The 25,710-nt window shown below is 37.3% G+C and overlaps 1 protein-coding gene across 6 annotated transcripts; it reads left to right on the forward strand.

Annotated features, from left to right (window-relative positions):
* The first annotated feature begins 5 nt into the window (after positions 1-5).
* pbrm1 (polybromo 1) lies at positions 6-25,699 on the forward strand. 6 transcript variants are annotated; one of them, XM_082156359.1, is made up of 31 exons: positions 6-129; positions 312-425; positions 1,749-1,894; positions 2,054-2,151; positions 2,253-2,400; positions 3,310-3,456; positions 3,566-3,676; positions 3,761-3,829; positions 3,917-4,015; positions 4,174-4,259; positions 5,527-5,618; positions 6,160-6,376; positions 6,445-6,586; positions 7,366-7,460; positions 7,699-7,978; positions 8,657-8,762; positions 9,728-10,367; positions 10,459-10,670; positions 11,655-11,840; positions 12,434-12,591; positions 12,705-12,959; positions 14,186-14,331; positions 15,582-15,739; positions 15,951-16,134; positions 16,271-16,475; positions 17,641-17,842; positions 17,939-18,088; positions 19,307-19,462; positions 22,975-23,024; positions 23,180-23,393; positions 25,080-25,699. In XM_082156359.1, the coding sequence occupies exons 2-31, from the start codon at positions 410-412 to the stop codon at positions 25,250-25,252; spliced, it is 4,941 nt and encodes a 1,646-aa protein (XP_082012485.1). In that variant the 5' UTR covers positions 6-129; positions 312-409; the 3' UTR covers positions 25,253-25,699. The 6 variants fall into 6 exon arrangements, with proteins under 6 accessions (XP_082012485.1, XP_082012486.1, XP_082012487.1 ...); XM_082156360.1 differs by lacking the exon at positions 312-425 and having other exon boundaries at positions 10-129; XM_082156361.1 differs by lacking the exon at positions 6-129 and having other exon boundaries at positions 225-425; positions 17,939-18,004.
* The last annotated feature ends 11 nt before the right edge of the window (positions 25,700-25,710 follow it).

The raw sequence follows: 25,710 nt of genomic DNA on the forward strand, positions 1-25,710 counted from the left end.
CCGCTTCCGCTCTCGCGCTGTAAAGGGTTAATTTTTTTCCCTCAGTTTCTTAATAAATCACTCAGCCTCCTTGTTGAATGTGTGTCAGTCCTCAGACAGCTCTCAGAGACAGCTGATCAGACACGGACGGTAAGGCCTGCACCTCGCGCGCTCTGTGTATTGTTTGCAATATCTGCCGTTCATGCTATAATAAAGCGCGAGCATCATCACGCAGAGTGTTGCATGGCCCAGTGCGTGCGTGCGTGTGTGTAAATGTATGTGTGTGTGTGTCTTTGTTTTTATCCGCCTGTGCTGATGCATGTGTCACACAGCTTGTGTCTGCAGACACATAACGGTCCCACCATCATCATCGTCATCATCATCATCATCGCACTGCTGAAGTGGCTGTGATCATCAGACGTGATAATAAATGCATCTGATCACAGGTTCACGCATTGTCTCACAGCTGCACATCACTCATGTTGGAGGTGCTATTGTAATAACAGCATAATAAAAATCCGGGTTGTGCAGAAGACTATTGATATGCAGCTTGTGTTGTTCTATATCTGCATACTTTCAAAAGTGTGGACATCTTTCTCTTAAATGGCACATGAATGTTTACACGTATCAGTTGCCACTAATTCTGTTTGTAAGCTGGTATTAACAAGCAGTACTGTACTTTAGGACGACTGCTAATTTTCTACTACACCAACAATAATCAATTAATTGTATTAAATGCTTATTTAATTAGGGCTGTAAAATCGATTAATCGCATCATAACATAAGAGTCTGTGTTTACATAATATATTTATAATTATACTGTATGTGTGTGTATATACACACACACACAAATATATATAACATATATAAATATGATCATATATATATATATATACACACACACACACACACACATATCGATTTTACAGCCTAACTTGTAATACATGCACTGATTTGAAAACAATTTCCCGTATATTCCACATATATATTCAGTTATAAAGATGAAATTACTGTAAAATATGTATTAATAATTAAGGAATGTCCATCAATAAGTGTTAGAAGCTTTCAGAATCTTTTTATTTTTTATTTTATTTATTTATTTTATGGTGGTGATTAATACTAGTTGCCATTTTCTTTTTAACTATAATAACTTCTTTTTTTTTTTTAACTATGGCTACCATTTTTATAAACGCAACACTGGTAAATAGGCGTCTAGACATAATTCTGTTAGTAAACGACACTAACTAGTATTACTGTATTGTGGGATTACTGTTAATTCACGACGAAGCCAATGACAATACTTTATGGCTATTGTTAATAAATACATTATTAAATTTGATTTGAAAATGTTCGTTTACTGACCCTTTACCATGATAAGCATAGTTTCCACCAAAATATCAGCTACTACAATTATTGTTACTATTATGAAATATTTCTAAATTCATATTTGATCTCATTCTAACAGAGTTTTCAGAATCTTTTTCATTTTATTTATTTTGATTTTGATAACAGTGTTGGTATATATCAAATAACCACAGTTGTATCTTATTATTAGTAACTGTGTGACTATAACGTTTTGGCGCAATCAGTGGTTTGCTCTTAATCACATAATTCTGTTATTACCCCGGTAGTAAATTAGTAGTATTACTGTGCAACAACTTTACTTCAACAGCAGTAGTTTATAAAAAATATATTTAAGGAGCTATATTTCAGTTTGATCTTAAATAAGCTAAAAGTGAACTATTTGACTCATTACATCTCTTTTCTAGCGTTTACAATGGGCTCAAAGCGACGGAGAGCCACGTCTCCATCCAGCAGTGTGAGCGGAGGAGATTTTGAGGACAGCCAGACAACATCCATACCTTCAACCAGTCGGAAGAGGAGAAGAACCACAAACATCCCCACTGTTGACCCTGTGAGCTCAGTACACTTCTCTGACATCACTAACTGCAGTGCATATTGATGATCCCTCAGCTGTCACATTTGATGTGATCCATCTCTTCCAGATCAAGTGACTTCACAATCTGCTTTAGGAATATTGCATATTCTAGTGTGTCATCTGTTTTCCTTACAGATTGCTGTGTGTCATGAGTTGTACAACACTATCAGAGACTACAAGGATGATCAGGGCAGGATGCTGTGTGAACTCTTCATCAGAGCACCAAAGAGAAGGTCAGTCACAAACGAGAGATCGAGCCAGTCGTTATATGAATATCTAAAACTTAAACAGTTTTAACATCACAGTGGATAAGACATGCAATGCGTCCCCACAGGAACCAGCCGGATTACTATGATGTGGTGTCGCAGCCCATCGACATGATGAAGATCCAGCAGAAGCTGAAGATGGAGGAGTATGATGATGTTGAGCAGCTCACAGCCGACTTTCAGCTCTTATTCAACAATGCCAAGACGTACTACAAAGTGCGTATCTATCTTACACTAGCAGTCCAATGCTTGAAATCATAAAAAAAAAAAAAGTCTCTCATGCTCACCAAAGCTGCATCAATATAGTAAAAATTATATATATTTTAAAATGTCATTTATTCCTGTCACATGATCCCTCAGAAATCATTCTAATATGCTGATGTGCTGCCTAATTATTATTGGTGCATTATTATTATTATTATAACAGTTCTTAATATCAATGTTGAAAACAGTTGTGTTGCTTCATATTTGTGTGGAAACTGTGAAATATGTTTTAAGATTCTTTGTTGAATAGAAAGTTCAAAAGAACAGCATTTATTTGAAATAGAAAGCTTTTGTAACATTATGAATATCTTTACTGTCACTTTTGATTAATTTAACGCGTCCTTGCTGAATAAAAATATGAATTTCTTAAAAAAGAAAACTCACAGCCCAAACTTACAGGTTTCCACAAAAAAATATTGATAATAAGAAACATTGATAATTCTGAAAATGTTTCTTGAGCAGTAAATCATCTTATTAGAATGATTTCAGAAGGATCATGTGACACTGAAGACTGGAGGAATGATGCTGAAAATTCAGCTTTGATCACAGGAATAAATTACAGTTTACTATATAATAGAATAGAAATCCGTTTTTTTAAATTCTAATCATATTTCTGTATTTCTATTCAAATAAATGCAGATGTGGTGAGTGTAAGTGACTTCTTAATCATTCTAAACTTTTGACCGGTAGTGTATATATAAAATATATTTGTATATCGTTTTAATTATTGTGCCATGAATAGGTTTGAGAATGTGAGATTGAAATATTGATGATTATTGCTTTAGATCTACCAAATCATTTAAATAAGAAATTCACAAATGGCAAAAAATAAATAAATACAAATCAAAATTTCCTGTGCAGCCAGAAACTCCGGAGTACAGAGCGGCTTGTAAACTGTGGGATCTGTACATTCGCACCAAAAACGAGTTTGTGCAGCGAGGAGACTATGATGAAGATGATGACGATGACGACACACAGGAAACCCCTGGAGGGGCCACAGAGGAGGAGGTCAGAGGTCGCAGATCTTGACGGTCATGTTGTGTCTGTCACCAGGGATGATTAGGACCTATTCAGAAGAGTTTTAGTTGAATTAATTCTGCTTTGTTATTAATTACAGTCCGTCTCAAGCCTTAAGGAAGTTCTCGGGCAGCTTCTGGATGCTGTGCTGACGTACACAGAACACGGGCGTCTCATCAGTGAACTTTTCCAGAGACTTCCCTCTAAAGTGGTAGTTGTCTCAGTTTCATTTGAGTACATACACAAACATATTATATTATTATTATTAATTAAACATTTGAACATTCTTTTTCAGCAATATCCAGATTATTATGCTATTATTAAAGAACCAATAGATCTGAAGATCGTTGCACACCGAATACAGGTATCGTATTATTATGATCATATTCTATTACAGCTTATCACCATTTATTATCGAATTACACTGAAGTTTGTGTCTGTTTTCCCCTAGATGTGCTACTATAAAAGTGTAAACCATATGGCTAAAGACGTTGACTTGTTAGTCAAAAATGCCAAAACCTACAATGAACCCGGATCACAAGTGTTTAAAGTAATGTGTCACGGAAATTCTGTTTACATTTGTATACAATTTATATAATATCTTAGACTTATACTGATTAGCATTTTGTAATATTTGCTATAATGCCATGTTGTGTGTGTAATATCTATACATATATACATATATAATGTAAAGTCATGAATTTCCAGGATGCAAACACCATCAAAAAGATCTTTGCACAAAGAAAACTGGAGCTTGAACATGCAGAACCTGTTAAAACTAGCATCAGGATCAGGTAAGTTGTGTTATGGATTACATATTATCATAACACATTTTATTAGTTATTTTTTTTAAATTTTTTTTATTTTTTATTATTATTATTATTTTTTTTTTTATTTTTTTTTTTTTTATTATTATTTTCAATAAGTGTTATACAAATATTGGCAACACCACACACATGATACAAAACCCAAACAAAGTGTAAAAGACAAAGCGTACAGCATACAATGATTATTTGATATTATAAAAAAAAATATATAGAGAGAAAGCCTGTATCACACATTCAACATGAAACAAATAAGAACAGTAATTGACAAGACAAAAAAAAAAAAAAAAAATTATATAAATAAATTTGGAGATAGATTACCATGAGGGTGGAGAAGGAAGGTTGTGTGTGTGTGTGTGTGTGTGTGTGTGTGTGTGTGTGTGTGTGTGTGTGTGTGTGTGTGTGTGTGTGTGTGTGTGTGTGTGTGTGTGTGTGTGCGTGCGCGTGCTAGAATAAACATTATCGTGCGTATAAGTTTGTGTATGATTGAGTGTTTTGTGTTTGAATGTTGAAATCAGCAGGATTGGTATAGTATGAATTGATGTAAGTACTGTGCCCTAGTTATAAGAGGGGGTGGGATGGGATGGGTTGGGTTGTTATTTATTTTAGCTTAAGTATGTAAAATAGAATAGAATTATTGAATTTTATCAAATATATTACTTTTCAACATCATGATGAGGTAAATTATGGATTACATTTTATGGATTACAAATCATGGATTACATTTTAATATTATAATAAAAGTAGCATCAGGATCAGGTAAGTTGTGTTATGTGTTACATATTATCATAACGCACTTTATTAGTTAGTTATTTTAGCTTAAGTATATAGAATAGAATTATAGCATTGAATTAAATATATTAGTTTTCAGGACCAGGATGAGGTAAATTATGGATTACATTATGTGGATTACAAATCCTGGATTACATTTTAATATCATAAAATAATATAAAATTAAATTGTAAGAAATGCGCTAGTTTTATGACATGCAGCATTTTTTTACTTTTGGCAATATAATATTTGCATTTGCGTAATTTTACATTTGCACCATTTTAATATAGTACAAATTATATAAAAAGTATCATTGTGCTACCATGTTTTTTTAAGGTTTGTGTTATTTACCCACTCTAATGTGTGGGTTTTAAATTAATGAATGATTTTTATCTACAAACTAAAACATTTATATTCTGTAAAGTTTGACTTGTATTGTTTGTTTTGCTCTGGTGTTTGTGAACAGGAACAGAAGGTTTGCACAAGGAGACAGACTCTCCTCCATCACTACTGCTCTACAGTACGGCTCAGAGAGTGAAGAGGATGCCATACTAACTGGTAATAGCACTGTTGAAGACAGAGATGTAACATCAATATATTATGTTAGAATTTGCCTTATATACTATATACTAGGGATGCACCGAAATTTCGGCTGCTGAACATTATCGGCCGGAAATGGCATTTTTGGTTTTTGGCCGAAAGAGAAAAAAGGCAGAAAATATGCCGCCCCTCCTCCCCGCCCCACATAGAACTGAATGAAGAATAATATATTGATATTTTATATTATTTTAATATAGGCCTATTTTTTGTCCAGTTTTTGTTACTTGAAATAAAAGTAGGGTTATTTTATTTTATTGGCTTAATTTTTTTTTAAGTCAAATTAAATGATTGAATTTAATTAAAAAGTTTAATAATAATACAATTATAAAAAAACTAATTTTAAATAAGAAATTAAACTTTTTTTTTTCTTTTTTTTAAAGTAATTTTCGGTTTCGGTTTTCAGCCAAGTGCATCCAGAATTTTTGGTTTCGGCCCAGGATTTTCATTTCGGTGCATCCCTACTCTATGCTAATCAGAAGACTGTTTCCATGTTCTCAAGGCTCTGTTCATTACGATGAAGGCGAGTCAGAGGCCGATAGCCTGCACTCCAGCATGGACATGTGCAACCCCATCTTCCAGATGTATGAGGCAGTGCGGGGCGGCAGAAACAACCAGGGACAGCTCCTAGCCGAGCCCTTCTTTCAGCTGCCCTCCAGGAAAGACTTGCCCAACTACTTCCATCAGATCAGCCATCCAATCTCCCTCCAGCAGATAAGGTGCAGTAGGACAGTCGGACGCTCCTCGGTTTTCAACAGAGGATGACATGTATTTTATCTCTCCTCAGGAGTAAGATGAAGAACAATGAGTATGAAAGTGTGGAACAGATAGATACAGACCTCAACCTGATGTTTGAGAACGCGAAACGCTACAACGCTCCCAACTCTCAAATCTACAAGCGCGTGCTGAAGTTGCAGCAAATATTGCAGGTAATATAAATCTTTTCCACTCAGTGACGTGTTATAAATGACTGTGAATTACAGTGACTCAATAGGCAGTGCAGTTAGAATGAATGATTGTGCTTTGCCCCGCACATGACGTGCAGAATAAAAAATAGATACTGTAGCCATTAATTAAGAATTCGCTCCCTTGAAATGACCACAATTAATTAGTATAATGTGGCCACAAATTAATTCGTTCTTAAACAATATCTTGTTTTTTACCCATAATGTCATGTGTGGGATCTGTACATTTATACCGTGAAAAATATCTAAAAATAAAATATTTACAAATGTTTTATTATTAAATATAATATAAATTTTTTATGTAATAATATTTATTTGCATATTATATTTTTTATTATTATTAATTAATCCTTCTCAGTGATAAACTGTAATCAATCTAAAATAAATATTTTTTGTTGTTTAATAGAAAAACATTAACATCATCGCAAATTGTTGAAGTTACAGAAATATATGGAATTTCACAGGTTTAGATTTTGAGAGAAGCAAGTTTTCATAATGTAGAATGTGTTTATTTATATGATAGACCAAATATAATAAACCAGGAAACTAGATGAAGAAAATTAGGCCATGCATATGAGTTGACATTCTCCTAAATCGTGATTATCGGTTTAACCGTTATCATGCAGCCCCAAATGAACCTACAGTTCGTCACATTAACTATTAAACATGTTCCCCCAACGTGTGGCATCCAGAAAGAATCCGTTTTGTCTTCACTTTATGTTTATGGATACGTGTGTCTTCAGATGAAGAGGAAAGAACTGATGAGGAGAGATGAAGAAGATGGTGACAGTATGCTCTCATCCACGCTTTCTGATGGCGGAAGCGTCAAGCGCAAAAGGTACATTTAGTCATTTAGCAGACGCTTTTTTCCAAAGCGACTTACAAATTAGGACTAAATACCCCAATACTAAATACTAAATAGGTACATTTACAGCATTAGTGAACCACTGGTAGTATATGTTTGGCATTTATGGCACTACATAGTTGAGTACATAGTGTATAGGGCATTATTTGGGACATTCACGCTTTGCAAGAGGGGCAGTTCTAGCGCATGATTAACGCATCACCTCTTGCAGCCATAAGAAGAACACAAAGAAGAACCGCATGAAGGCTCTGTACGCTGCTGTGGCAGAGGCTCGGGAGATGGGCACAGGACGGAGACTCTGCGACCTCTTCATGGTCAAGCCCTCAAAAAAAGACTACCCAGACTACTACAAGATTATACTGGAACCAATGGACCTGAGGACCATAGACCACAACATCCGCTCTGACAGATACCCCAGTGAGGACTCCATGATGGAGGACATGAAGCTGATGTTCCGTAATGCCCGTCACTACAATGAAGAAGGCTCTCAAGTGAGTTTAAGGGTCACTAATAAGCTTGGAAAGACCGTATAGAGCGTGGGTGTCCAATCCTGTTCCTGGAGATCCACCTTCTTGCAAATTTCAGCTCCAACCCTGATCAAACCAGAACCTGAAGATCTTCAGGAGCACTTGATAATTACAGACAGGTGTGTTGAGCAGGGCTGGAGGTAGGTATGCTGGGAAAATCCCAAATTAAATGTCCTACTTCAGACCTCAGTGAGTTCCAGGCAATCAGGTTCACATGTTGACCACATGATGTTGCCACGACACAACAAGAGCATATTGTGTTTTTGTGTCAATTATGGCAAAAACTGAATAAAACAACATAAAATTGCTTTCAAAAGCAAAAACAAAGGTATTATTACATAAACTTAATGTCTGATGTTAAAGTTTGTTTTTACGTTCATGCTTATTGGAAGCAGGACTTCTTAGAAGTGACGCATCTCGCTAAGGTGGGGGTTGATCGATGTACGCCAACTTTGAGTGGCTTATATCTAAGAACGAGGTGGGAAAAATCTGGAACACAGCAGTAGAGCTCCAGGAACTGGATTGGGGCACCACTGGGATCGAGTAAATGAGCATGAAAATGAGCTTTCTGAAGAATTTCATTGTTGTAGGGATTATGATACTAACGTTTCATGACTAGCTTGTTATTTGGTTTGACTCTAGGTTTACAATGACGCCAACGTTCTTGAGAAGATATTAAGAGAAAAACGAAGGGAACTTGGACCACCGCCGGATGACGAGGATATCGTTTCACCCAAGCTGAAAATTAGTATGTTTAGAAACCGTTTTTTTTAATCAGAAAAATCGCACTTCGATTTTTTCCCCCAAATCGTGCAGCCCTACTTTGGGGTTTGTTGTCCAGTTTTAAACTTACACACATGTTTGTCAGACACTCTTTGTTGGACAGTTTTTCATCAATTCTACCACAACGAGTCAGAAAATGCAGTATGATCCTATTTAAATTGGAAGTGTGTAATTTTTACACCACTTGGAATTGTAAAACAATTATATTCCCAAAACTAAATTCTCAAACTTTCCTACTTTCTTCATCATTTGCAACAAAAAAAATATGTATTTCCATTTATGCATTTAGCAGACACTTTTATCCAAAGCGACCTACAGAAACAGAACAAAGCATTCATCACAGAGCCAATAATCATTGTGGTACACAGTGCCATGTCATTTTAAAGTCCGCCTCTAGTCATTAATTTCATCCCTTAAAACTCATCTCTGATCACCAAAATAAAATTTCTTTGAGAAAAAAAAATATTCATGCCTTAAAATAGCTTGAATGTAACTCTACACCCTTGCCTCATTTAGTATATGCAGTTTTATGAATATGCAAATGAGCCCCGCCTCCACTCACTCACTCAGCTCAGAGATCCACTCGTTGACGATCACACGTTGATCTGATTGGTTACAAGGTAGTTTGTGTTGTCAGAAACACCAGCGATTTCAAACCACGATTTTGAGACTGTCTTTAGTTCACCGCAGTTTTAAAGTGAAAATGCTCAGTAATGGTGTCGACTTATGAATTTACACATGGTTTGTCTTAAAGCACATTAAAACCACCACATAGACATTAAATGCTTGATTTTCACCACAGGGTGACTTTAACATTTAAAAATGTTAAACATTTAAAAACTTATTTTTGGAGGGAAGTCTCAGGAGTTATGGTTTTCACTAGTCCTCTTAGGAGAAGCTGTGACTGACCATGTGCCACTGTCTTTCCAGGGAAGAGTGGCATCTCTCCTAAAAAGTCCAAGTACCTGACCCCTCTCCAACAGAAACTCAACGAGCTCTATGAAGCAGTGAAGAACTACACTGACAAGCGTGGACGGCGCCTTAGCACAATCTTCCTCCGTCTCCCGTCCCGCGCTGAGCTTCCAGACTACTATGTGGCCATCAAGAAACCCACAGACATGGAGAAGGTCAAGAGCCACATGCTGGCCAACAAGTACCAGGATGTTGATGCTCTGGTGGAAGACTTAGTCTTGATGTTCAACAACGCTTGCACTTATAACGAGCCTGAATCTCTGATCTACAAAGACGCATTGGTGCTTCACAAAGTGCTTCTGGAGACTAGGAGAGACTTGGAGGGCGGCGACGACGCACATGTCCCAGATGTTGCACGGCTCATCCAGGAGCTCATCCGCAATCTCTTCGTCTCAGTGCTTGGCCACCAGGATGACGAGGGGCGTTGCTATAGTGACTCACTGGCGGAGATTCCAGCTGTTGATCCTAACAATTCCGATAAGACTCCACTGAACTTTGAGATCATCAGAGCTAACGTGGATAAGGGCCGTTATAGGAGGCTAGATGTGTTCCAGGACCATATGTTTGAAGTTTTGGAGAAAGCCAGACGTCTGCACAGGTGATGCTCTTCATGTACTCGTTTTGTCTTGGGGTTTTTGTACCTGGAGAGGTAAAGAGTTGTGTTTAAAAATGTTTAAATTGTGTGGTAGGACGGACTCTGAGATCTTCGAGGACTCTGTGGAGCTCCAGCAGTTCTTCATCCGGATCAGAGATGAGCTGTGTAAGAACGGAGAGATTCTGCTGACGCCCGCCCTCAGTTACACCACTAAACACCTGCACAGCGACGTGGAGAAAGAGAAGAAAGAGAAGCTGCCCAAAGAATATGAAGAGGATAAACTCAAGAGAGAAGAAGAGAAAAAAGGTACCGTTCCTGTAGTATTCGGTTGTTTTTCAATCGGTTTATGTATTCAGAAATACGTCATAAAATGCAATTCATACAATTACTTCAACATACCTCTTCTGTGATAAACATGTTTTTAATTTCTGAATACATTTTTTGAGTTAAGTGAAATACATATATATAGTACTTTTTGCTTGTATATAGTGCTAGCATTTCTATAAATAAGTACTTATACAGTGTATACATATATAAACATTTACATTTATGTATATTGGTTATATATAATATTATGTATAATCTGCCAAATCACGGTCAATAAAATATTAAATTTAATCATATTTTTAAATTAAAAATTTATATTTCTTTTTTGGAAAAAATTTGTTTGAAAAAATAAGCATGTTTTTCAATTTCTGAATTCAAATTTTTCGAATTCAAGTGAAATCCTTCAATTCAAGTGAAATATTTATTAATATTTCATGATATTTAAAAAAAGAAAGAAAAAAACATTTTACCTTGAAAAAGGTATGTTTTGATAATAATGACGTGTACTCTCACATGTTTTAAGAAAAATATGTAATTAATTTATACTTGATGTTTACACCACTTTTTTACTCACTTTGAAATTTTTTTTTACTTGGCACAGTTAAAAATGGCAGTTCAGAACCATATGACCTACATGAAAAAAATAGTACATTTCTAAGAGCTTGTATTAAAATGGATTTTTTTTAAAAGAAAAAAAAGAATTTTCTTTATCTTAGAAACCCTTATTTACCATTGACCCATTTACAGAAGTGACAAACGTTTTGTAACCACAAACCATAATCAAACAGGATAAATATTTAGCCTTTATTAACCATCACAATTTTGGAAGTGACTCCTTTATTCCATACACACAAAACAATCATTTATGGGAGTTCTCTCCTGTGTTCAGACACAGTTTTTGCTCCCTAAACTTTGCACTGTGGTGCAGATGCCTCTTCTTAATGTTTCGACATTGATCTCCAGAGGCTGAGAAGAGTGAGGACACAGCAGGCGGCGGATGGCAGGGAGTCCTTCAGCGCAACTACAGCCAGGACTGCAGCTTCAAGGACAACATGTACCATGTGGGAGACTATGTTTATGTGGAGCCCACAGAACCAAACCTGCAGCCGCACATCGTCTGCATAGAGCGCCTGTGGCAGGATGATGCAGGTATTACATCCAGAAATCATTAGATACATGCTGTCAACATGTGCTATGCATTTATGTTGTTTCATAACACTATTGATTGAGAATATACATTACTGTTAAGATTTGAGGAACAGTAAGAATTTGTATTTATTTTTTAAATGAAAGAAATTGATACATCAAAAGTGACCGGAAAATATCATGTTTCAAAAAATCTGTTTCAAAGAAATGCTGTTCTTTTTTAACTTTCTGTTCATCAAGGAATCTTTAAAAAAATTAGCATGGTTTAAAAAAAAAAAAAAAAAAGCAGCATGATAATGATAATGCTAATAATAAGAAATGATTCTTGAGCAGCACATCAGCGTATTAGAATGATTTCTGAAGGATCATGTGACACTGAAGACTGGAGTAATGATGCTTCAGCTTTGCCATTACATGAATACGTTTCATTTAAAAAATATTTTGAAACAGAAAAGTGTTATTTGAAGTTGTAATATTTCACAATATTATTGTTTTTACTTATTTTTAAATGCAGCCTTCAAAAACTTAAAAAAATGTTACCAACCCCAAACTTTTGAACTGTGGTATAGCTTTAAACTATGTATCTTTTCATGAAGGAGAGAACTGGCTTTATGGCTGCTGGTTCTACAGACCCAACGAAACATTTCATCTTGCAACACGCAAATTTCTTGAGAAAGAAGTTTTCAAAAGCGACTATTACAACAAAATTCCTGTCAATAAAATAATGGGCAAATGTGTCGTCATGTTTGTGAAGGTAATATCATTCAGCGATGAGTCCAACACATTCCCAATAAGACAAAATACATTTTTACATTAATATGTTTTAAAAACATTATAAATCTTCTCTGATAAAACCCCGTATTTCAGGAGTATTTCAAGCTTCAGCCTGACAGCTTCCGACCTGAAGACGTTTTTGTCTGCGAGTCTCGTTATTCTGCTAAAACCAAGTCCTTCAAAAAGATCAAGATGTGGACGATGCCCCTGAGCTCAGTGAAGTTCGTCATTCGTGAAGTGACCTTGCCTGTGGTTCGGGTGGCCTCCATGTTTGCACCCAAACAGGAGAGTGACAAGCCTCCTGAGGTGGTAGAGGATGGTAAAGCTGTACCATCTATCATTGATAAGGTAAGACATACACTCACTCAAAATACATTCATTTAATAAAATACAATATCTTGACCAAAAATGAATGCACCTCTTGATGGAAATAAATGTGCATCAATTTTTTGGTCAAGATCTTGTATTGACAAAGCAAGAGTCCAGCACTGTGTAAAGTCTCCTCCAGCACATCCCAAAGACTTTCAGTGAATTTAAGCTCTGGATTCTGTGTGAAAATGATTCTTCATGCTCCCTCACAACTATTCTTTCACAATTTGAGCATGATGAATCTTGACATTGTCATTATTGAATATGGCTTGAAGAATCATTTTCACACATTGGCTCCTCTGAGTCCAGAGCTTAAATTCATTGAAAGTCTTTGGGATGTGCTGGAGGAGACTTTACACAGTGCAGGGGCCGGTTTCACAAAGATAGACTTTGACTATGGCTTAGATATAGTAGATAGTCAGACTTCAGATAGACATCAAAATCAGACCGTTGCACAAAGCACTTAAGACTCTGACTATCTTAAGTAGGACTACACTGCAATGCATTCTGGGTAAAATAAGACACTTTTCAAAACAAAAAACATGGCGGATCGAGTAAGCGCATTCAGTCGCTCAGTGCAGTTTACCCCAGCGGATAATATGTGTTTGTTGGAGGAGTATAACAGTTACAAGGACATTTTTCTTGGGAAATTTAGCAGAGAATGTAGTAACAAGAAGAAATGTTTAAATTATGAGCCATTTTCCCTTTTCTTTTGGCTGTTTGTAATGTAACTGATTGTTACTGCTGGTTGCCAAGGTAACATAGAGTCTTAGACCTAAGTTAGCCTGGGGGTAAGGTGTCTAATGTTTTTGGTCTAAATTATTTTAGTCAGTCTTTATTTTAATGAAACAGTCTAACTTGCATTAGACTAGTCTATGAGCAAATTTTAGACTTGTCTAACACTATAGACCGGTCTAAAATAGCTTTGTGAAACCGGCCCCTGCTGGACTCTTGCTTTGTCAATACAAGATCTTGACCAAAAATCACACAGCCTTGAATTGTCATCCTTGAATATGGCCATAATGTGTCTTCCTACATGGTTGTTTAAGAAATGAAAAGCTACACACTCCATCAATGAGGGTTTGAAGAACTGTCAATTTGCCTATTTAAGTCCAAACAGCAACTTTTTTGGTTGTGGCAGTGTATATTGACTGATATCGAATATCTTTGACACATGCTGCCTGACCGTCGATCTGTGTCCTCAGGAGAGGGAGGATGTTACCATGGAGGTCAGTAACGGCGAGCCAGGCTGCCAGTACTACGAGCAGCTCTGCTACAACGACATGTGGCTGAAAGTGGGAGACTGCGTCTACATCCGCTCTCATGGGCTCGTTCGCAACCGTGTGGGCAGGTAGGGTACCAATGACGAGACGCAGTGTTGCTCATGTTCTTCCAAACTATATGCCATCGTTTTGTTTGTGGAACAAAAAATGAGATATTTAGCAGAATATTCATGCTGCTCTTTTCCATACAATTAAATCCAATGGGAACGGACAATGTAGAGCTTCGAAAAGAACAAAAAGGAACTATAAAAGGGTTCTGTCAACAAGTACTCGCAGTTAAATCATTCCAAGCTCAGAAGACTTTTGAAACACAAATGAAGATATTTTTAATGAAACCTGAGATATTTCTGTCCCTCCATTGAAAGTCCATTGATCAAAACTTTGACACTTCAGAAAGTTCATAAAGACAAAAGTAATTCATATAAATTAATTGATTTAATCTAAGTCTTCTGAAGACTCAGAATGGATTCATATGATCAACAGATTAATTTAGGCTTTTATTATTATATAAATATTGATCGATGCAGAAGACTTGGATTAAACTGCTTCAATTCTTTATAAACTTCTTGAAATGTGAAAGATTTGGTAACAGCTAACAGCGTGCGGCAGTGTAAACCCTCTTCTGGTGTTAAAAAACTACTGTCAGGATTTACTAAAGACACGCAGTGAAAAATTTACGTTGAAAAGGCGTGGACAGGGTTATTTTTACGAATGACCTTATTGCATATGCATTTGTAGGAGTTTCCCTTTCAGACACAAAATGAATGGGAGGAGAGTATTTAAATGAATCATGCAAGGTGATTTACTAAGGTTTGCGCTCGTCAATTTACTGGTGTTTGTGCCGTTATTTACTGTCTAAAAAAGCATGTCTTAAACCAGACACTAATTTTCGCTGCTCTTGGTAGATTGCGTTGATCATTATGTAAATGATCCGGCTGCAAATGTGTTCTTTAATTTGCACGTCGTCAGTTGATCAAGCGCAGAACTTTCCACTCCCATTGGGGCTTTTTTGGAATTGCCCTGTTTAGTAAATCTGGCCTGTTCTCTGAGGTCTTGGATGTCGCATTTGGTTAAAAGATACGGAGATACTATACGAAGGGAGCAAACTGCATTTGGTGTCATTGATGTTAACATCATAATAGTGTTTTGGCTAAACTGACTGTTTAATGTTGCATAGCAATCCCTCTTGGTTATTTTATTGTAGCTATAGATTCTGAATCCCAACTGCCACTTCCTAAGATGTCAATAACAACAACACCAGCAAACTTGGATTCATGACAGTGTCTCCTGATATATAAATGATTTTGTCTTGTAATAGGATAGAGAAGATGTGGGTGCGAGATGGAGCTGCCTATTTTTTCGGGCCCATCTTCATCCATCCCGAGGAGACCGAGCATGAACCTACTAAGATGTTCTACAAGAAGGAAGTATTCCTCAGTAACCTGGAAGAATCCTGTCCTATGACCTGTATTGGAGGTAACAGTATTTTGGCTGGCCCCGAAGTTAAGTTCCATCATCACAGTTGTATTACTGAGTGGTTTCAAGAACATTGACTGAAATACATTGACTTTGCCACTGAGTTATTTACATTGAAAGGACTATTATTACATGAAGTGATTTGTTGGTTTCCCTGGTTAAATCTTATCACCCTGTCTTCTCCCTCATCTGGAGTGTTTTTTGTCCTCAGGGAAGTGTACAGTGTCTTCTTTCAAAGATTTCCTGTCATGCCGGCCAACTGAAATGCCGGAGGAGGATGTGTTGCTGTGTGAGAGCCGCTACATCGAGAGTGAGAAGCAAATGAAGAAGTTTAAAGGGCTGAAGCGTTTCTCTCTGTCTGCCAAAGTAGTCGAGGATGAAATCTATTACTTTCGGTCAGTTGCTTCAGTAACCCAAAGAAAAAGAAAACTTGATTTACTTAGAAAACAGACTTTAATGTATAGCGCTGGGATTGCTCGTTTCTGTCCCAACATTGAACATTGGACTCATGCTTTTGGTTATCTCTGTCAGAAAGCTCATAGTGCCTCAGAAGGAGCCGTCTCCGCTGCTCGATAAGAAGATTGAAGAGTTGGAGGCCAAGTTTGCGGACATGACGGATGAAGAGCTGGAGGATTTGGGTGATGATGATGGAGACGGTTCTGATGCTCACTGCATGCCTCAGCTTCAGACTCAGCTGACCGGTGACATGGACATGCTGCATTACGCCCCCCCGCAGGTCTGCAGTCTCTGTTGTTGAATGAAAACCATTGTTTGTGCTTGTGCAAGAGCAATAGGAAGAGCAGTAGGTGACCCTCAATGATTTAAACCACTGATCTCAGAAGGGGCTTTTCGTAGAAGTTGTCATTGTATTATTTACTGTATTGTCTGATAATCAGTAGTCTCGAAGAGCGAGAGTATTCACTATTTAACTTATTCTGGTCAAAAACTTGGGACATGTAAACTGGTCATTATTAGATTTAGGGCCAGATTTACTAAAAAGGGCTAATTAGCGTGAGAGCGCAAAACCAAAAAAGCACAGATGGGAGTGGAAAGTTCTGCGTTTGATCTACTGACGACTCAAAAAAAAGGACATAAACACAGCCGGATCATTTCAATAATAACACAATCTATCAAGAGCAGCGCAAATAAGCGTCAGATTTAAGTTAATGCCAGTAAATAATGGTGCAAATACTAGTAAATTGACTAGAGCAAACCTTAGTAAATCACCTTGCATGATTAATTTAAATACTCTCCTCCCATCAATTTTGCGTCTGAAGGGGAAATTCCTACAAATGCAAATGAAATAAGGTCAGCCGCAAAAATAAACCTGTCCATGCATTGAATTTTTCACCGCGTGTCTTTAGTAAATCCTGACAGTAGTTTTTTAACGCCAAAAGAGGGTTTGTGCTGGCGCAAGCTGTTAGTAAATCTGGCCCTAGATTATTAATATTTTCAAAATTACTAGAATAATGTCGTATCATTATGAAATTTTAATTGTAACATTAAGCCATGTTAGGGGCCGTGTACACACGTTTTTGCATTCTACTTTTCCATTGTTTTTCAATGTAAACACGCACTAGACTGACATCTTTAACCATCACGTCTCGCTTCTTTAGCAGCTTCTCGCGCATGACACAGCATTTTTTCATTCCACTGACCTTCGTCTTGCGTTTTTAACAGCAGAACGGCTTGCCACAAAGTGCTAGCTCAATTCCAGCGACTAGTTTTTCCGCAGAAAGTTAGCAAATTACTATAAAGTAAAGCTGTCCTGTTACATAGAATCCTGCCAATCATATTGAAGCGAGTGATTTTGGTATTTTTATATGTGATTTGAATCTAAAGTAGCACATGCATTCTGTCTAAGGCCGAGACTAGATCATCAGCATCTCATTTTCCCACAGTCCGCACCAAAGTCCATTAAGGGTTTGTCGAAGAAGGAGGGGGCAAAGAGGAAGATCAACATGAGTGGGTACATCCTCTTCAGCAGTGAAATGAGAGCTGTCATCAAGGCCCAGCACCCTGACTTCTCTTTTGGAGAGCTCAGTCGACTGGTGGGCACAGAGTGGAGGAACCTTGAGGCCACTAAGAAAGCTGAGTATGAAGGTAAAGTGCCTGGAAATCATATATGGACACTGTCTTCAATGTCTTCAGGTTCTCCATGAAACATCAAATTGTTTTTATCTTTTGTGGTCGATTCAGAGCGGGCAGCCAAGGTAGCGGAGCAGCAGGAGCGAGAAAGAGCAGCGCAGAACTCCCCGAGAGCAGGTACCCCAGTAGGGGCGCTCATGGGGGTAGTACCACCCCCGACCCCCATGGGGATGCTTAGCCACAGCATGACGCCTATGGCAGGTAACCCCTCTCAGGTGTGGTGGACACACAGAGCTGCAATACGAAGCCTAACTGCTAACACACCATCTTCAGCCAGTTCATTCCTTTCACAAAGCTGCCATGTTTTGGTGTCTGTAATTTCTAAACTAACGCCTGTTATCTTCCATCAGAGTTACTGCATGAACTGCAACAATCATGAAACTTTACTACCCCTTTTTCATTGGGATGGTGCTCTGCCATGGGTTCAGAGGACTTTTCTCCCAAATTATCCGTTTCCACTGACTTGAGAGCTGAATAATGACGTAACGGGTTGTTTATCCCAAAATATTTGCCTAAATTCACTTGTAGCATTTAAAATGATTTTAGTTTCAATTGAATTAATTTATATAGAATAGTGTAGAATTTGAATATCAGCCTAAATAAAAATTTTGGTGCATAATCCTAAAATTATCAGATGGATAACAAAAATAAAAGGGCGAAGTGTTGTTTTTGTTTACTAAAACTATTTTAAAAAGTGCTAGATAACCGAATTAAAGTAGAAATAAATTAAAATATAAATATTAGATGAAAACACTTGCCATTTAAAAAATGTATGTTAAAAGCTGAAATAAAATATGTTTGAATTGAAGTAGTAAAATTAATAAAAACTTAATTGAAATAATAATAATAATTAATAATAATTAAAAAATAAAGTTAAATAGAAATTGTTTTTATTTTAAAAAATAACAAAAACATAATTGATAGTTTGATAACAAACTTAAATATGAAGTGAAAATATGAAAGTAAAAGATAATTCAAAATATTATTAAATACTAAAATAGCTGCTGGAGTAGCTTTCCAGCTCAACTTAATTGGAGAAGAACGAAGCAGTTGATGAGAGTGTACTTTACATGTTATGGTTCTGGCTTCCATTGCAAGTACCAGCAGCCATTGCAAAGATGATTTTTCAGGCCCAGAACCACTTTTCTTCAGTGGAAATGGGTGGATACAGGCCAGATTAAGCACAGCTCTGGTGCCCAATTTGTGGAAAAGGGGTGTGTGCGCGTGTGTGTGTGTGTGTGTGTGTGTGTGTGTGTGTGTGTGTGTTGGGTTTCATGTTTCATCATGAATGACAAATCAGCTTACATGCTCTAATTGTAGTTTTCATTTCCGTGTTACATGTAGTGCATGAATTCATTCTCATAACTGCATGATATACTGATGCATGCATATGTTGTGTTGCCACCTTCCTCTTCCAAGGAAAAGGCATGCTGGGTAGTTACAGGCCACCCATGCTGCCCTTTCAGGGGCCTATCGATGGCATGATTAACATGGCCGGCATGCCTCTACATCCCATGGGGATGCCTGCCTTACCACTCCACTTCCCGTGGGGTATGCCTGGCATGCCGTATCTGGGTAAGGACCACTTCACAGCCACACGTCCCCACTCGCAGTTGCTTCCTGTCTGCCTCTCCAATCCTAACAAGAGGGGCTACCTGTACCATAGAGCAAACTGTCTGCCCGGACCAAGACAAAACCAAGAGACTCCCAATGTTCTGTTGAGGAATAGTTCAGTTCTGTCATCATTTACTCACCCTCCTGTCTTTCATTCGAACAACACCAAATTGTGGTAACACTTTACAGCACGTTTCCATTTGTTAACATTAGTTAAATGCACTAGTTAACATGAACTAACAAAGAACAATACTTCTAAAGCATTTATTAATATTTCAACTTTTAATCATTCATTTTTTTAAATAAAAAGTTGTGTCTGTTAGTATTATTGAATGGACCTGAGCTAACATTAACTAACAATGAACAGTTGTATTTGTATTACTAACGTTAACCAGATTAAATATAGCTGCAAGCAGCAAATAACGGGGTTCAAGCGCTTTAAGGCCTTTAAAGGAACACTCCACCGTTTTTTGAAATAGGGCTTATTCACTTTCTTTCCTACATTTAGATAGGTGGGCAAATGCATTTTTGTCTCAGTGCATGCATTGTTTTAGTTTGACAGGGTCGGCGCTAGCTTAGCTTAGCACAATGAATGGAATCCTTTGTTGCCAGCTAGCATGTCCTGAGTAAAAGTGATATAACATTTTTTTAAAACCCACCTAATTACTTCTTGTGGCCTGCGTATTCACAACGAGTACAAATAGTGATGCAGATTAACACTAGGCGATTTCCTAGGCAGATATTGACTTATATATTAAGGACTATATTAGGGGGAAGCACAGGCGAAGCACTGCTACTTGGGCGTGATATCTCTGCGCCCAAGTAGCAGTGCTTCACCTGTGCTTCCCCCTAATATAGTCCCAAGTCAATATCTGCATAGGAAATCGTCTAGTGTTAATCTGCATCGCTATTTGTACTTGTTGTGAATACGCAGGCCACAAGAAGTAATTAGGTGGTTTTTTTTTTTTTTTTATATCACTTTTACTCAGGACATGCTAGCTGGCAACAAAGGATTCCATTCATTATGCTAAGCTAAGCTAGCGCCGACCCTGTCAAACTAAAACAATGCATGCACTGAGACAAAAATGCATTTGCCCACCTATCTAAATGTAGGAAAGAAGGTGAATAAGCCCTATTTCAAAAAACGGTGGAGTGTTCCTTTAAGCACATGCGTAAAAAGGGTATTATGTTTTCTTTAGCAAGCTTGTAACCACCATGATCATAGTAAATCAAACATTTAAAGCCAAAACAGGCAATTTACTAAGGTAATATATGTTTTAAAGCTTTTTAACAGTTATCGAGGTTAAGCCAAAAACCTAGGACTAGTTTGCGAAACAATTCGATTGACAGCAGCGATTCGATTGACAGCAGCGGTCCTAGAGGCAAAGTTGCTCAGAAGGAGGAGTTCTGCCATGCGGTATGATGAATGTCGTGGGCATATGCGAAAAATCGAGTGATAAACAATCCTTTATGCACGTGAAAAACTTGAAGGCGCCCCCAGGTGGCCGATTTCTTTTGAATTTCTCACAGGCCTCGAGGGCCGTGAGTCAAACAGGCCGAGCGAGTTTCCTTCCGATCGGCCTCCGTTAACCTTGTCTGACAGCCGCTCAAACTTCACTGGCGGACTTCACCTCACCGCCGCGGACGCGACTCAAAGTTGTTTTTTATATAATTATTGACAATCAGATTCCAGAGAATCTTTCTGCACCGGTTTGGTTTCCGATCGGGAAAAATCCTAGGACTATTTAGCAAAACTAATTTTTCGAAAATACCAGAAAATGTCTAAAACGTTTGAATGTTTTGTTCGTCGTGAGTCGAGGATCTCAATTATATTAGATACTTCAGTCTGCGATGAACGGTTTAGGAGTTATGAGCCATTACGTACTTTTGATCGCTGTAGCGCCACCATCAGGCCGATCGGGGGAAACCTTTGTGACGTTGTAGACGGTGGGAGTACTACCCTCCCTCAAAAATTCAAGTCTCCACGACCTATGGTTTCGTCTGCCTGATCACTTTTTGGGGAGAATGCTGATCCTTGGAATTTCTAACAATTGCAATAGAGTTTCAGCGCTACTACACGCTTCAACCCCTAATAAATTCTGTTACAAATGTATGGCTCATTGTTAGTTCATGCTAATTCTAATGGGAGCTTATTTTAAAGTGTTACCCAAAATTAAACATTTTTAAGGTTTTATTTTATTTTATTTATTTTAATATTAGATAACTACATTAGTTAACATTAACTAACAATGAACAATACTTCTACAGCATTTATTAATATTAGTTCATGTAAATCTCAGCATTTACTAATACCTTTTTTAATCAAGTTGTATCTGTTAACATTAGTTAATGCACTGTGAACTAACATTAAAATGTTTATTAACTAACATTAACAAAGGTTAATAAATGCTCTAAACATGTATTGCTCATTTTTATTTCATGTTAGCTAACACATCAACTAATGTTAACAAATGAGACCTTATTATAAAGTATTACAGATATTTTGAAGAATATTCAAGTTCTGTTCATTAGAATGAAAGCAATAGTGACTGGGAGCAGTTAAGCTTCAAAAAGGGACTAAACACAGTATCGCTGCATCTGAATATACCGACTTCCCTACTAGTATGCGAATAACAGTATGCTAAAACTGAAGTATTTCTGAATACATAGTATTCGCAAACCAGTAGGTAAAAAGTACATAGTAAATGACCTACTACTTCTGCCAGATTCCAGAGTCCACATTCGATAGACACTTTACTATCCCATGAAGCCACAGGAGAGGAGTTGTAAATGGCAGGTAACTGACGCTGAAGCTAGGTCACACGACAAAGCCAATGATGTATTGGATCCATTCAAACGACACACACATATTTATTCTTTAACTCTCAAACCATTAGGCCACAACTGCCCCACAAAACAGAATTGGCAGCGGTGGGATTCAAACCCACGCCTCCAGAGAGACTGGAGCCTAAATCCAGCGCCTTAGACCGCTCGGCCACGCTACCTCCTCTGAAGCTGAGCTGCAGTTTCGTGTCAGTAACAGTCCAAAATGTAATTCATTATTCAATGAAAATCTGTGTTTGACTGATTGGTGCTTTAATATCAAACCTGACACAAAACTTATCATTCAGCGAATAGCAACTTGAATTTCGATCTTCTCCAAACAGAAAGTTCGCTTTATTACACGAGTCAGATGCAGTCCTTTCATTGCACATGTTTTGGAGCTTGACAGTCCCTGGTCACTCACTATATCATCAGTGTGAAAACAATTCTCAATTTCTCCTTTTGCTTGATTTGAGACTTCAGATGTCTTAACTTATGTGGATTATGCCATAAACTACGATCAGATTCGAATGGTTTCAACACTGTAGAACGGATTATCTACTCAGATAAACATGAACAGAAAGAGCTGAGGGTCTCAGTTTACTTTGAAAGTCTCTTCTTCTCAGTGTATGCTGATACCTCTTTCACAGGTATGAATGGAATGGCCCCGGGTTCAACAGGAAGTGCTTATGGGACTCAGGTAATGCTGATTTTGAAGGGTTTCGCGTTTATCCCTTATATGAATGCTAAATGTTAATGCAACTTTATCTCTGGCAACAAAATCAACAACAACGGTTGGATTGAATGGGATCATTTCTGCACTTCGAGTCGTTCTGAATCTTTGTGTTTCTGTAGATGGGTGTGATGAACTCAGGCCAACAGGCTCCACCACCCTACCCGGGACAGGGGCAGGCTGGGACGCCCTCTCTACAGCAGCCCTCCACCCCCATATTTGTGGCTCCTCCACCCAAACCCCAGCGACTGCTACACTCAGAGGCTTACCTGAGGTATATTGAAGGACTCAGTGCTGAGTCCACTACTGTCAGCAAATGGGACCAAACTCTCTCTGGTGAGTAAGAAGGCAGATTTACATTATGTTCTAATGGTCGACCAACATTGCCCATGCTGATACTTAGACAGCAAGGTAGGTTAGATGTCACCGGAAAAATCGGAGGAAATTTTTTTAACACTTTACAATCAGGTTTCATTTGTTAACATTAGTTAACTACATGAGTTAACATGAACTTACAATGAAAATACTTCTAGCATTTATTAATCATTGTTGAAGTTAATCTCAACATTTACTAATATCTTTTTTAATATTAAAAGCTGTATCTGTTAAGTAAGGGATAATGTACATCCAGGCGTTATCGCAGAATAAACCCGGACAGGGTGATCACGCCCCCCGACGTGACGAAATCAATGTTGTGTGCAGAAAATATTGTTTTGAGTTTTAATATGTTATTAGCTCACCAAACGCAAAACTTCCATGAGGAAAAAACGTTCCTAGCAAAAGTAAAGTGCCGACTTTAGTTACCCGGATGAGCCTGTGTTATCATTCTTTTTTGGTTGTTATTGGGGGATAACATACCGATGGATGTCGCCGATTGACCAATCAGAATCAAGTATTCCACAGAGCTGTGTAATAATATTAGTTAATGCACTGTGAACTAACGTGAACATGAAGGTTTAAAGGTTAATAAATGATGCGAAAATATATTGGCCATTGTTAGTTCATATTAGTTAATACAGTAACTAATGTTAACAAATGAGACCTTATTGTAAAGTGTTACCGAAAAAAAATAAAGAAAATGCAAAATATGAGTGAGATTTACCCAGCCTATGGATGATAAAATACAATGTATAATATATAAAACAATTTCATAATACCAAGTAAGATTATTATTATTATTATTTTATAGTATTATTGGTTTATGAACTTATTGTTTATAAAGGAAATAAACATTCACATTACTGTTCAAAATGTTTGGGGTTGGTAAGATTATTTAATGCTTTTAAAGTATCTTATGCTCACCAAAGCTACAGTTATTTGAGCATAAATACAGTAAAAAAAAAACTCTAATTGTGTAAAATATTACTGCAGTTTAAAACAGCTGGTTTTCTATTTTATTATATTTTAAAATAGCTGGTTTTCTATTTTATTATATTTTTAAATTTAATTTATTCCTGTGATCAAAGCTGGATTTTCAGCATCATTACTCCACTCTTCAGTGTCACATGATCCTTCGGAAGTATTGATTTGCTCAACAAGAAACATTTCTTATTATCATTGTTGAAAACAGTTGTGCTGCTTCATATTTTTGTGGAAACAGATGCATTTTTTCCAAGTTTTTTTGATGAATAAAAAGTTTGAGGACCAGAATTTCTTTGAAATAGAAATTTTTTGTAACAAATATTTTTACAGTCTCTTGAACTTTTAAACGATAGCATATGTTACACAATATTTATATTAGATAATTAGTAATAATATTAGAAAATTGTGTATTATCTACTGTTAACAAGTCTGTCCGACATTCACCAAATGTCGTGTGTGTGTGTGTGTGTGTGTGTGTGTGTGTGTGTGTGTGTGTGTGTGTGTGTGTGTGTGTGTGTGTGTGTGTGTGTGTGTGTGTGTGTGTGTGTGTGTGTGTGTGTGTGTGTGTGTGTGTGTGTGTGTGTGTGTGTGTGTGTGTGTGTGTGTGTGTGTGTGTGTGTGTGTGTGTGTGTGTGTGTGTGTGTGTGTGTGTCACCCCAGCTCGCAGGAAAGATGTGCGGCTCACAAAGGAGCAGGAGAGCCGTCTGCCCTCTCATTGGCTGAAGAGCAAGGGAGCTCACAAGACCATGGCTGACGCTCTGTGGCGACTTCGGGACCTAATGCTGCGAGACACACTAAACATTCAACAGACGTATAACATCCAAAACATCTGAAGCATTCCTCTTTATTATTCTTACACAGTGAGATGAGCTGTTCTTAGTGTTTTCATGTTGTGATCCAATAACGTTCTGTTTAGGGGTTTGTAATGCTAAATATTGTCTGTTGGCTTCGTTAGTGTTGATGTTTCTTGATAGCACTTTCAATTGGCTGATTTTGTATGTTGACTATTAAATGTTCTTAGACCAATTTAAACATTTTCATAAAATGTTGAACTTTAAAGTGTTGACCTTAATGTTTGTTCATTGTAATTTGTGAGGCGAATTAAGTTAGGATTGTTCTGAAAGAATGTAGAAATGGCCGTTTTTGGGTCTTGGTTCGTAAAATGGTATGACAAGAAGTTAATAGGCCTATTTTTCATATCATCCCAGTTGTATCAGCTTAAATCATTTTGGAATGGACACTATCTTGTCTATTGTTTCAATAAACTAACAGTGACAAAACTACTTGAAAT

The sequence above is a fragment of the Leuciscus leuciscus genome, assembly GCF_965113295.1.
Source record: "Leuciscus leuciscus genome assembly, chromosome: 23".
Classification (NCBI taxonomy): domain Eukaryota; kingdom Metazoa; phylum Chordata; class Actinopteri; order Cypriniformes; family Leuciscidae; genus Leuciscus; species Leuciscus leuciscus.